The following is a 12,405-nucleotide window of genomic DNA, read 5'->3' on the forward strand; positions in this document are numbered from 1 at the left end:
AAGGAACTGTAAATTAGCCCCCTAAAAAGATGAGCGACAACCCCAAAAGAAGGAAATCCAAAACTGTTTAGAGTCAGCACTCTTGGGGTAAGTGCCTGGAGCTCCAAGGTAACTAATTTAAAAAGGGAAACATGTATTTGGACACATATTTTGATATCTTTGCTGAAAAGATGTTGTTTACAATGTGAACCCAACAATAACAAATAGATTCATTCTTGATCCTAAAAAGAAGCAAGAAGAACTTCATACCATTGCTTTTCAATGTTTTCTTATCGCAGTCCAAGAAACAGTAATTAATTGTATTTTTAAAACAAGCTCGATTTCATTGGTAAGACTTTCTTTACTGTCTTCTCTTTGACTTTTTTGATCTAGTCATGCAAATGCAAATAAGGTCTCATTTTTATTTCAGTACCACATATTTATGGAGAAACCACATGATACAATAAACCCTGGATACGGAAAGGTGGTTAGCAAGCCCAGACAAGCTCCTTGCTCTCTTGGGGCTCACAGCTAAGTTGGAGCAGCCACTGATGAGAGAGATAAAATGTTCCATGACCATTTTGGGGATGTTGACATATCTCTAATCCAGAATTTATGTAGAAGATCTTAATAATTAATTTAATTCTGTCTTCATTATTCTTACTTTAGTATAAGATAATTTGATGCTATGTTTTTTTCATTAATCATAGAATCTGGAGGTTGGAAATATTTTTGGAATTATACATTCCAGTTATTTGCCCAGACAGGCATCCCTTCGACAGTATCTGCTTGAATATCTCTGGTAATTGAGAATTATTTCTTATTAAAGAATAGTTGTTTTGTTTTATTCAGGTCTAAGAATTTGAACATTATTATTTGTATTGAATCAAAGTTATCCTTCCTGTAGGATCCATATTTATCTTAGATCTGCCCTATTGCACATCTAGGCCCCCTTCAACAGGACGGCTTGTTCAACACTGTGCCTCTTTGAAATCTTCTGTTATTCGGTTCTTTTATTGAGTATCTACTTTGTGCAAGGTATTGTTTTATGTACTTCAAGAGTTAGAAAGAAGAGCACATCATAGCCTTACCTCAAGGCAGTTACACAAATACAACAGTGTGTGAAAAATACGTGCTATTAAGCTTGAAATAGTGAAAGGACATAACCAGCTGGAAGGATGTGGAAATATTCGTGGAAAATATAGTATTTGAGATTTAAAATTGCTATTGTCATATCAGGTTGATGTAGTAAATTTCAGGTTGTGAAAACAGCATAAGCAACAGCTTGGAGGTAGAAACGCAGAGATTAGGGTGCAAGTTTAGGAAAATTTGAAGAAATTATTTCTTTTTTACCATAAAGTACTGGTAGGGGTTCATGGGAGATAAGACTGGAAAGGAAATTTGGAGCATTCTTTAAATGTCAGGGAGAGGAATTTGTACTTTATATGGATTCTAATGGAGAATAATTGAAGATGCTTGGGTGAGAGTGACAAATGTAAGGTTGTACTTTCATTAAAATCGACCTAGAAGTAGTTTGGAGGGCGAATTAAAGCAAAAAGCAAATGTATGTAGAGGGATGTGATAAGGTTAGTACCACACTATTTTTCCGCTTTAAGTATAATGGAAATTCAGAAAATGAAGAAGAGAGTCCGTAAAGAAAGCTTTCCAGAGGGGCTGTACTGAAGAATTGAAAAGATTGGAAAAGACAAATGCGTGAATGTTGAACTTTCTGGGCTGGAGAAATAAGCTCCAGAGGCGGAAACAAGCATATGTGTGTATATATGCACGTGAGCACATGTGGGCATGTGTGAAGCGTGTGTGTGTGATGGAGAGGAGAGGTAGTGAAGAGAGTAGTCTGACTACTCTCTTTAGGGCATCTGTTCGGAAAGGTAAGGTGAGCTTAAGCTGTGGAGGTCCCATAATGTACGCAGTCACTTGTACGGTTCTGTATAACTGAAACAAAAAAAAATCAGAAACCTAGAGTTAGTCTGGCATCATGACACACAAATTATACTGCAGAGAAAGGAAAGTGTCCTCAGTGAAAAGAACAAGAAAGCTCCTGAATAAATATAGGGTGACAGCTGTTAGTTCATCAATGATTTACTGGATGGTTAATCTAAGGTGGGGTACGATGCTGGACATTGTGGAAACTACAAATACAGATGGGATAAGATAAGAAAGATGATGTCATAGGGCAGATAGGCTTTGCACAAATAACTTTAATGAAAGGTAGAAATGACAAACATCACTAAGGAGTCTGAAAAAAGGGAAAGAAACAGCATTTATCAAGCATCGACTATGTCCCAGTCATAGTGCTTTACTTTTTCTTATAAATTTATTTAATAAAATTCAAAATGACCCTTCATTTCTACTGATGAAAAAATTAAGGTTCAGAGAGTTTGTCTTATTCCAAAAGAAGTCAAGCTAACCCCACAATAGCAAGACTATAATGGGAAAACCAGTTATTCCTAATGGGTCACCAGTTGCTTTAATAGTAGTAGCCCTCTGGTATCTACAGATATCTGAGGTACAAATAGGGATCCTGTGACTTAAAAATCAGAACTATTTCACATTATCCTTCTCAACTTGCGTATCAATGGTACAGTTCTCAGTTCTGAGGGAAAACGGGACAATGAAGTGTATTTAGAATTTGAAATCAGACACATGTGAGTTTAAATGCTGGCTGTGTGGCAATGTCAAGTTAGGCAGACTCCACAAGCCCAGATCACCACCACATTAGAAAAGTGGCAACAACACTACTTTCTTCACAAAATATTGCAAGGATAAATGAGAGAATTAATATCAAGAACCAAGTAGAGTGCTGAAATTTAGGTCATGTTAACATGTCATGAAGCAGCAAATCTATAACCTCTTATGCTCTCATTCTCTCATCTCTAGTTCTCTCTCACTCTCTGAGACACACACATGTGCACACACACACAAACTGTCTATCTCGGATGCTGGAACGTAGCTATCTTTTGGGCATTGTTTTCCATTCCTGCTCCCGGCTCTGCTTGCTTGTTCTCTCCTGGCGAAGATGCCCAGACATTCAGATCTGCTACTTGACTGAGGAGTTCAGAGGCTGCTTCTTTCTACCCCATAGAACAGGGTGAGGGCTGAGGGGGAAAGTTTTAGGCAGAAGTCCTCAATGAAACACAAGAAATGAAGAAAAGTGAGCTGAAAATATTCAGGCATATGGAATAAATGGAAATGTCTCACTTTCACGGGGAGGACACACCTTAGGAAATTTTGTTCCTTACCATACAGACTGTCAAGATCCAGAAGTGGAATTCTGTGATTCTATCACAATCTATCCATCGAAAACAAACTAATATGTAATCAGATTAGAAGTGGCCTTCCAGTTGATAAGTCATTTAGGAAGGGCTGGAGTAGTTTATGGATGTCTACTAACATGCATTTAATACATCTGAAGATTAAGAAAAGATGTAGAAATGTGTTGCCAGTCTACCTGCAATAAAACAAAAATGTTTGTATAAAGGTATAGGCATATCTCATTATATATAACTTATTTTTTCTGTGGGAAGCTGAATGTAAATTGATTATCAGTATATTGAATAATGTTTCCCAGGGATCATTAGGATAACATTGGTGTGCATTTCTGTTAAGAAAAACAAAATGTATTTAAAAAACAGTCATTTAAAGGAATAGCTATACGTTTATAAAGAATATTGCTCAACAAATATAATATGAATATAGAATATTGAAAATAAGCTTTTTTCATATTGGAACTAAACCTAGCATTTAACAAAAAATGACAGTTTATCTGAACAGTACGTACTAAGCCTGTCTTTCATTTTTTCATTGTGGTCTGTTGCTAATCTATAGTGGAAAAACATGTAAGTCTGGTTGTTCAGAACTTTCTCGCTTTCATGGAAATTGCTAATTACTGAAATGAGCTAGTGGATCAAGTTTAAAGAGAGAAGGATATGCACAAACACAGTAAGTGACAATCAAAAAGTTCATGAGAAAATAGACTCAAGTCTACAGATTAAAGGAAACTAGAAAATCCATAAAATAAATCTTCAGAGAACATTTAGCAAATCTTTTCTTGTTTATGTTTCCAGTATTACTCTAATGTATTGAAGAAAACTAAAAATTACATTTGTAAAATAGGATTAAAAGATCACTTTCAGAAAAAGACATTCCTTAGTGTTTCTCAGCTTTATTAACTCTTAAGTATAAAATTCTCTTCAGTTTTTTGAGCATTTATGCGCTAAATCATTAATTATAATATAAACTATTATATAATTATTTCCTTATCCATGAGATTTAACAATACAATAATTTTCTTAGCATAAATTTAACTTCAGAGCACTTATAATTATAAATGTGGATCTTTGTGGCAAGAAATTAGAGACATATACTATTTATTACTATATATCTTTGTTTTGTTAGTGCCCTATCTTTCATATAACTGTAACTACTATTTTGTAGATGTCACTATATATAATAACATGGCTTAATTTTTCTTTTATATTTTAATTTAGAAATGTGTTCCTCTTTTATAAATGAGAAAAATAAAAGAATACATTGAAACAAAACAGAACTGTCATCAGAATTTAGAAATCCAATTCTTAATATTCTTTGCTTTCTGACTACTTAAAATAACAGCGTTTGCCTTCCCCATTATTTATGGGTCTTCCAAAAATAATGTCTGGCCTTAAAAGTTGTAATACAAAATCTTTTGTCTGAAAAGTAATACAACTGAATGAAGATTAAAAACTTCACAAAATATATGTCATTTATCATTCTCATAAAATATCAGTATGGTGTTAACATGAGTCAGAGAAAATGGAAGAAAAATTACTATGCATGACTTCTGAAGACCTCATCCTGGGAAATCAGAAACAAAAGACTGATTTGTATTTCAAATCTGTATTGCACAAAAGTCTTTTTGAGATGGAAATAATATTCGGGTGTTGCTCATCTTATGTCTTAGATATTTTGGTAAAACATTTTATGTTCACTTTTTTAAATATCCTAAGACATGTTCACCGGCTAGGATCAAAAAGAGAGAAAGGGGCAACCCTACAACTAAGATAATATCAAAGAAATTTCATTGCGTTGGTGTGTTCCTGATAGTGAATGTTTCAGGAAAAAGGCTTGAGAAGCGTTGCATAATGGTTAGGAACGTGGATTGAGTAGCCCAAGAGCACGAGTTCAAATTCTGTCTCTACTACTGACAACTGTGAGAACTTACGCATGTTGCAAGTTATTTAAACTCTGGATGCCTCAGTTTCCTCACATGTTAAATGGGGGTGATCACAGTATCTACTTCATCAGGTTGTTTATAAGAATTAAATGGTTTCATAGTTCTTAAAATAGTGTTTGACGAAAAGTAAGCACTATGCGTTATTCCTATAGTTAGTCTCCCCTCAAAACTATGTTTGGCAAATCACTTGGTAAATTTTTGCCTCCTTAATTTATTTTTTGAATTGGAACCTTTTGTATAACAAGTTAGCCTATTGTTAAGCATATCTGTAAAGTGACACCAGAATATTCTTATATTTATTTCATAAATGAAGCTAATGCTCACCATAGAGATTTGTGAAATATTTGATTACAGTAGGACAACTTACTTTGGAGAAGGAATCTTCTAAATATCCTGCCTGCTTTCTAATCTTTAAGATGGTATACATGGAGGATATATATATATATATATATATTCCTAATAGAAACGGCGAAGCTAGAAAATAGGTGATATATATATATCTCCTGAAGTTCATAATGTTACTCTAAGTATTGAGGCACTACAAATATGACCAATATGTGACTAGAGTGTATACTTGTTTGTTTTTGTTGACCAGTATCAATCTCCCCTTAGTCCTATAGTCCATTTATAGTACTCCAACTCTGCTTTTGAGCAATGTTTCTATATCACCACCACAACCCTGTCCGTTTATAGGTTTTAAGTGAGGTTCCCTCCTAATTCCAAGGGTAGGCATTTGGTTTAGGGAGGCCAATCAAAGCACAAAACACAGTATTACCCTGGACAGAGTGATTACTTCAGGGAGGGACTTGTGACCCAACTGGAGCCAGTGAGTTTCAATGAGAGTTTTTTTGGGTCTTTGTTCCTATTGGATTTAAGTCTGGGAGGTTGGGAGGCTGGAGCTGCTATAGCATTTTACTACAATCAAGGATGAATCTCTAGAAAAGCTATCACCATGGAAATCAGAGCCAAAGAATACAGCATAACCAGGTGCTGGTAACATCAATTGAGCTCCCGAATCATCGCATGCCTAAAGCTAGCCTGAGACGATAAAGCTTGAACCAATGGACTCCCTTTTTCTCCTTTCTTCCTTTTCCTTCCTTCCTTCCTTCCTCCCTCCCTCCCTCCCTTTCTTTCTTTCTCTCTCTTAAGCCAATTTGAATCATTCTTTTTTCTCTAATAATCAAAAGAGACTTACTAGAGTGTCTAAACTCTTTTTGGGCTATATCTCCTCTTTGCTTATTTCCCACGAGTACATTTTCTAATGAAAATGATGAAGCTAAAACATATGCAAAATAAATTGATTTAATAATTATGACTTTCTGATTATAATTGGTGCGACTGCCTGATTTTTATTTAATCCTTATTTTAGGCTTTAGTTGCATGAGCAGGTGTTTCTTTTTTATGACTGAGTAAAGTTCACAGATTTTTGGTGTCAGACACTGATTTTGAATCTTGCCCCTGCGACCTTGGGTGACTTTTCCTAACCTCGGTGTACTTCCTTTCTTTAGTTTTCAGGTAAGGATCGTGAAAGTGCTTATCTGCTGGGGTTGTGGGGAGGATGAAATGATATAGTGCATGTAGACATCTTAGCCCAGTCAGTGACTGGTGTATATTAAGCCCTCAAATCTTAACTGTGTTATTAGTTTGAAAGACTGGCCTTTGGGATCCCACTGGCTTTTCAGTTTTCTTCTGGCTGCTTTTCAGTAATTTAAATCATAGCTAGAATAAGATTGATGTCTCATCAAGTTAATTTTATTTCTAGAGAAAGTTAGCTTATATGGCACAAAGGCCATCTCTGTTGAATTAGCAAAGCATTTTATCAGACTCCAGATACTCTGGGGCTGAGGCTGATGCTAAATCCCACTGTATGTAAGACTTTCATTAATATGATTAGAGCATTATGAGTTTTTGTTTTTAACTCTTCATTATTTACTTTTTTTCTTTTAATTCAAATTATTTGTATTGATTGAATGACTTCCGGCTTAGCAAATAAAAACCATGAACAGAAGCATTATAGGTTAACAAAATTAATAATTGAAATCAGCAAAGTCTTAACGTTTTGTCCTAAGAGAAGCCTGTAGAAGATGAGAGCTCCATTACTGAAAGCTTTGGGCTGTTTCAAACGTACGTCTGTGTGTACGCTGGGAGCGGTTTCTCTTCGCAGTTCCCCCGCCCTCTAGCGGTAGTTACAATCATGCCATTTTGTAGTCCCCGCACAGGAAATGCCTGTTCTTACTTCAGTTACCAGAATCCTTTTACAGGAAGTTAGGTGTGGTCTTTGAAGGAGAATTAAAAAAAAAAAAAAATTAAAAAAAGAAAAAAAAAGCATGATGGAATTTTAGCTGCAGTCTTCTTGGTGCCAGCTTATCAATCCCAAACTCTTGGTGTAAAAGATTCTACAGGGGTAATGTGTTCATATTCTTATTATGCTTATTCTCTGTAATGCTTCTCTACCTTTACAGTAGAGTCTTTGGGGGAATCTGCAGAGGACCACTTTCATTTTGAAGCTGCTGGCTGCATGTTTTAACATGTCTCTTCTATTAGAGCACCCAGGCATGGCAGTTTCCTCCCCGGAATGTGCAAGGACCATCTCCATGCCTATGCCTGTCGCTAGGCATAAGGGTTTCTGAGGATGGGTGAGGAAAATGATTGATGTTTGGAGGCACTGTGATACTGAGAGGGCATTCTGCTAGCTGGTGGCTGAAAGGTCCTAGTCTACTTCAAAAGAAAAATTATGGGAATGGTACAATAGCTTATGTTATTTTAGATTTCCCTCTGTTTTATCTGGCATGTGCTGCACAAATGAACTGGATGTTAATGCATTTTATACTCAGAAAATGCACCTCATATATTTAAATGGCAACTCTCATTCCTGTAGGGTGGGGGATTAAATGGATTGATATTTTTAAAAGAAGGAAAAATACATAAGTGATTTCATACAGATAGCATTCAGGAGTTCAGATTTTAGTTGTATTGTTTCAAAAAACATAAAACTCCTGCCACTGGCTCAGAGATAACATTGGGAAGGATTGGTGTGTTCTGTTGAGTTATGTATGTTAGTCTAGTAAAATATGATTAGAATACCAGTAAAACTCCATTTATGCTAACATACAGACCAACCTAATAGAGTTTGCTTAAAGGACAAACTATGTTAAACTTATTATTTTTTTCAAGTCCAAATCTGCTATGTGAAATGGGCACTATTTGAGAAAATGGGCTATCTCTACAGCATTTCCTAAGGTACTGCAAATTTGTTAATTTAAGAAGCAATTACACTAGCTAGCAGCAGGTTGCAAAGCCAGGGGGTCCAAGCTCCAGACCTCTGACGTGGGTGACTTCCTGCCCAGTTTGGCAGGAGCTGGATCCCTTCCTGTGTAGCTTCCGAGCAGTTCCAAACGCAATCGGGCATCCCCTGCTCCTTCCCTCTCCCCTGCTTTCAAGCAGTGCCTACCTGTGTTTCCATAGCCTGGCATTTCAGGATTTCCAGAGCTCTTTACCAGGTGCGTTGATTTTGAATAAGCTTTTAAAGGTGGAAAAGTGGGCCAAAGGGAACATGGAAAAAAATGGAGAGATACGTGCAAGATCTTCGCATAGCCCAGCTTCCACAATTTTGGGTGATTTTTCATCTCTTGTTTTGGATCTCTGAAATTTTTTCAGCTAGGATGCTGGAAAAGATGGCTGCCAAAATATTCACACAAGTGAAACAGCAAGCACAAACCAGTATCCTCCATTTCTGAGCTCTGAACTAGATATTTTCACTTCATACATTTTGGGAGTGGGAGATGAGATTACCTCATAGACACCTACTGAATATAGAATATAGATCTTCATGCAAGCAAATGAATGCATGCATGAGAATCCCCCGGATGCCAAATACAGCTTCCTTAGTAAAATATTATAGATAGCTTGGTTTATATATTTTATCTCAATATCATGTAATTGCCACAGTCACTTTTTTGTCCTAATAGCCACTGCTTTTTTTCTCTCTCTCTGTCTCTTGTTTCCATAGCACTTTCTTATGCAAGGAGCTAAACAGTGATTAAAGGAGCAGGATGAAAAGATGGCACAGTCAGTGCTGGTACCACCAGGACCTGACAGCTTCCGCTTCTTTACCAGGGAATCCCTTGCTGCTATTGAACAACGCATTGCAGAAGAGAAAGCTAAGAGACCCAAACAAGAGCGCAAGGATGAGGATGATGAAAATGGCCCGAAGCCAAATAGTGACTTGGAAGCAGGAAAATCCCTTCCGTTTATTTATGGAGACATTCCTCCAGAGATGGTGTCAGAGCCCCTGGAGGACCTGGACCCGTACTATATCAATAAAAAAGTGAGTTCTTAGTCAAGTTGCCTTTACTTCCTCTACTTACTAACTGGTTCTAGACTAGTCCCAGGGATGTCTGGTGAAGAAGATTGTGCCTCCTCCCCTCTGTCTAAAATATCACCAGGATGCTTGGTGGGCCTAGCCACGTCTGGACCCATTACCCTAGAAGTCTTTTGGAAGCACCCATTTGAACCTACATTCCGGGACGGGCAGTGAACTGAAGAGGCATCCTGTGGTGGGGAAATGGAGGGAGGGCAAAAGTCTATTCACCTTACAGTGTAGTGAAGCAAAAAGTGAAAACAAGGAGTATATAATTTATATATGTACATTTGTATATTATATTTCAAGAAGTAGTATCTAAATTCCCCTTTACAATCTTGAGCTCTGTATGAAGTACTTTGATCTTCAGCAGGTTTATGACTTCAGACCACAGACTCTGCCCTTCCCAGGGCCCTCTGCAGATTGAATACTAGCAGGGGACTTGTAAGTGCCCAGAAAATAGTCTGATCCCAAAACACACCTGGAAAACCCTGACGTCCTCATGAAAATAAATTTTATGTCACTGAAGAAGTAATCAAAGCCTCACTTTTGTGCTTTTCATGAATTATAAATACAGTTTAAAAATTATGATATCAAAACTCAATAGAGATGCTAAGAATTCCTATGGCAGTGACTACAAATTTCCTTTATTTTCTTCTTTAAATCCTCATGTCACTTACCAAATTTAGGAGAGTTTGTAGTGCTCAAAAGGCAAAAGCACCTATCACCATGTAATATGGCAGTAATTAGTACATTGCTATATTATTTTATAAAGCTATATCTCTAAATAATGGTCTCACCTTTCTCTTAAAATGTTCTTTATTCTAATACTAAGATTCTAAATTCTGTTCTATGTGTTGTTTTCTTTTTCAGACGTTTATAGTATTGAATAAAGGGAAAGCAATCTCTCGATTCAGTGCCACCTCTGCCCTGTACATTTTAACTCCCTTCAACCCTATTCGAAAATTAGCTATTAAGATTTTGGTACATTCATATCCTTTTTTCAAATAGTCACTTGATATGATTTTGCTCTTTGACTGAATTACTGAGCCAGGAATTTTTCAAAAATATATGTGGTTGGCAATGTTATGTGCTCTTGTTTCTCTTTCCTCTTACTCGACAGATAGCATACTGCAAAATGGGATCATAAGTAAGTAAACCACTTTTCCCCATCTTCTAAGTATTTCTCCTCTCCCTGACTCACTGCTTCTGTCTTTCTTCTTTCCTCTGCTGCTCCCTTCTGAATTGCTTGCTGTATCCAAGACTTCTTCATTAACTTTGACTGTGTTACCAGCCTATCCTTTTACAAGTCTTCAAATTTTATGGTGTTATCTAAGGGTAAACTCCATGAGCCAATTTTCTTTATTGCTTTTACATTTGGAAAATATACACATACTCTGAATTGCACAATTTTATGTACTTCGGTCTGAATTTTACTACTTTCTGCTTTTTGTTTCAGCATTTGAAAGCTTGGAGTTAGTAAATGTTTACAATTGTGACTGTTTAAAATTAGCCTTTCAAATATTTCTCTTCCCAACAGCATTCCCATTGATTTTCTATTGTCTTTTTCTTTCTCTTTCTTTCTTTCCTTCCACTCTTCCTTCCTTCCTTCCTTCCTTTTTTTGTTGCTTGTTAGTTTTGTTCAAGTCACAGGTCCTACCACAGTTATCTCTCTTCAAAGGCTTACTGTCTGGCTACCCATATACACTCTCATTTTGTTTTTTATTCTCCTTACTGAAGTATCTACTTCCTAGAAATGAGATTGATGACACCTTGGTGGGAGATGGTCATTTAATTTACTCCTGGAAGTTAAATAGCATAGTTATGAATGAGAGGTTTTATTCCAGGCCAGGGACAGTGGTCTGGTTGACAGCCAGCCCTGGAAAAAAATGAGGGAGCAAAGGTTAGGAAGACTCGGGCTGTGCCAGGCAGGGGCATTTACAGGAAGAACACTGAAGCCTTGGGATGAAGACTGATATGCAAAAAGGACAAGAGGTGAGGTTCCTGGAGGGAAAATTAAAATTTAAGCAAAGTCTCAGAACAACATTTAATGTTGTTTCTTAATTAGATTCTAAGACATGGTCAGCCCAGGCCCTGCCTTAAGGCTTCTAGTATAAAAGCTCACTGCACCTGGCAGGCCCAGAAAATATTTGAATTAGAGAAGATGTCTTTAGATTAGGTATTAGATGATTAGATTAAATTAGATTGGATTACTTTAGATGCCTTTAGAAACATAGCATTCTGGAATTCAGTGTCCTTTTAACCTAGTTCAATCTACGCCACCCCCTACCTCAAGTTTTGTATAGACATCAACATATATTAATTTTATATTTATGTTTTATGTTTTAAGATTTAATAATTTCTTGTGAATTAAACAATAATGTTTCCTTACTTTGTTTTTCAAATAAGGGAACTCAGTTGTACAAGGAGGAAATACGTCTTTGAGTTAACATTAGGAATGAATAATAGAGTTGAGATTTAGATTGGGGTCTCCTGAATCATAAATTTTGGTTTATTATTATGTTCTGAGTATTTATAATCTGTGCACTGAATAAATCTTACATAAATTATTTCTTTTATTTAAAAATAATTGTATATCACTTATATAAACATACTTTATGTATAAAATAATGTGGAAAATTTGGACATAATCCAATGCTGTGTTCATAGTGGACACTGGGAGGGGATGTGTTGAATAAATAAGTGACTAATGAATCAAAGTTTAGAGAATCAGATGCAAAACAAATGACAAAATGGAAGGTTTGAATAGGTCAGAAAAATCTCTTTTGTCCTGAATCTGAATGATGAGACGGAGTTAAGAAACCCCGATTAA

General features: G+C 36.3%; 1 protein-coding gene across 4 annotated transcripts in view; it reads left to right on the forward strand.

Moving 5' to 3' along the window:
* Positions 1-12,405, forward strand: part of SCN2A (sodium voltage-gated channel alpha subunit 2) — a 139,753-nt gene that overhangs the window by 46,372 nt on the left and 80,976 nt on the right. For 2 of the 4 annotated variants that reach the window (XM_023623062.2, XM_014732515.3), the window contains exons 2-3: positions 9,222-9,539; positions 10,446-10,564. In XM_023623062.2, coding sequence (XP_023478830.1) covers positions 9,273-9,539; positions 10,446-10,564 — 386 coding nt within the window. In that variant the 5' untranslated portion in view covers positions 9,222-9,272. Of the gene's footprint in view, positions 1-7,483; positions 7,617-7,707; positions 8,713-9,221; positions 9,540-10,445; positions 10,565-12,405 lie in introns of those variants that run through there. The other 2 variants (XM_023623059.2, XM_023623060.2) reach the window with 2 other exon arrangements.

The sequence above is a fragment of the Equus caballus genome, chromosome 18, assembly GCF_041296265.1.
Source record: "Equus caballus isolate H_3958 breed thoroughbred chromosome 18, TB-T2T, whole genome shotgun sequence".
Classification (NCBI taxonomy): domain Eukaryota; kingdom Metazoa; phylum Chordata; class Mammalia; order Perissodactyla; family Equidae; genus Equus; species Equus caballus.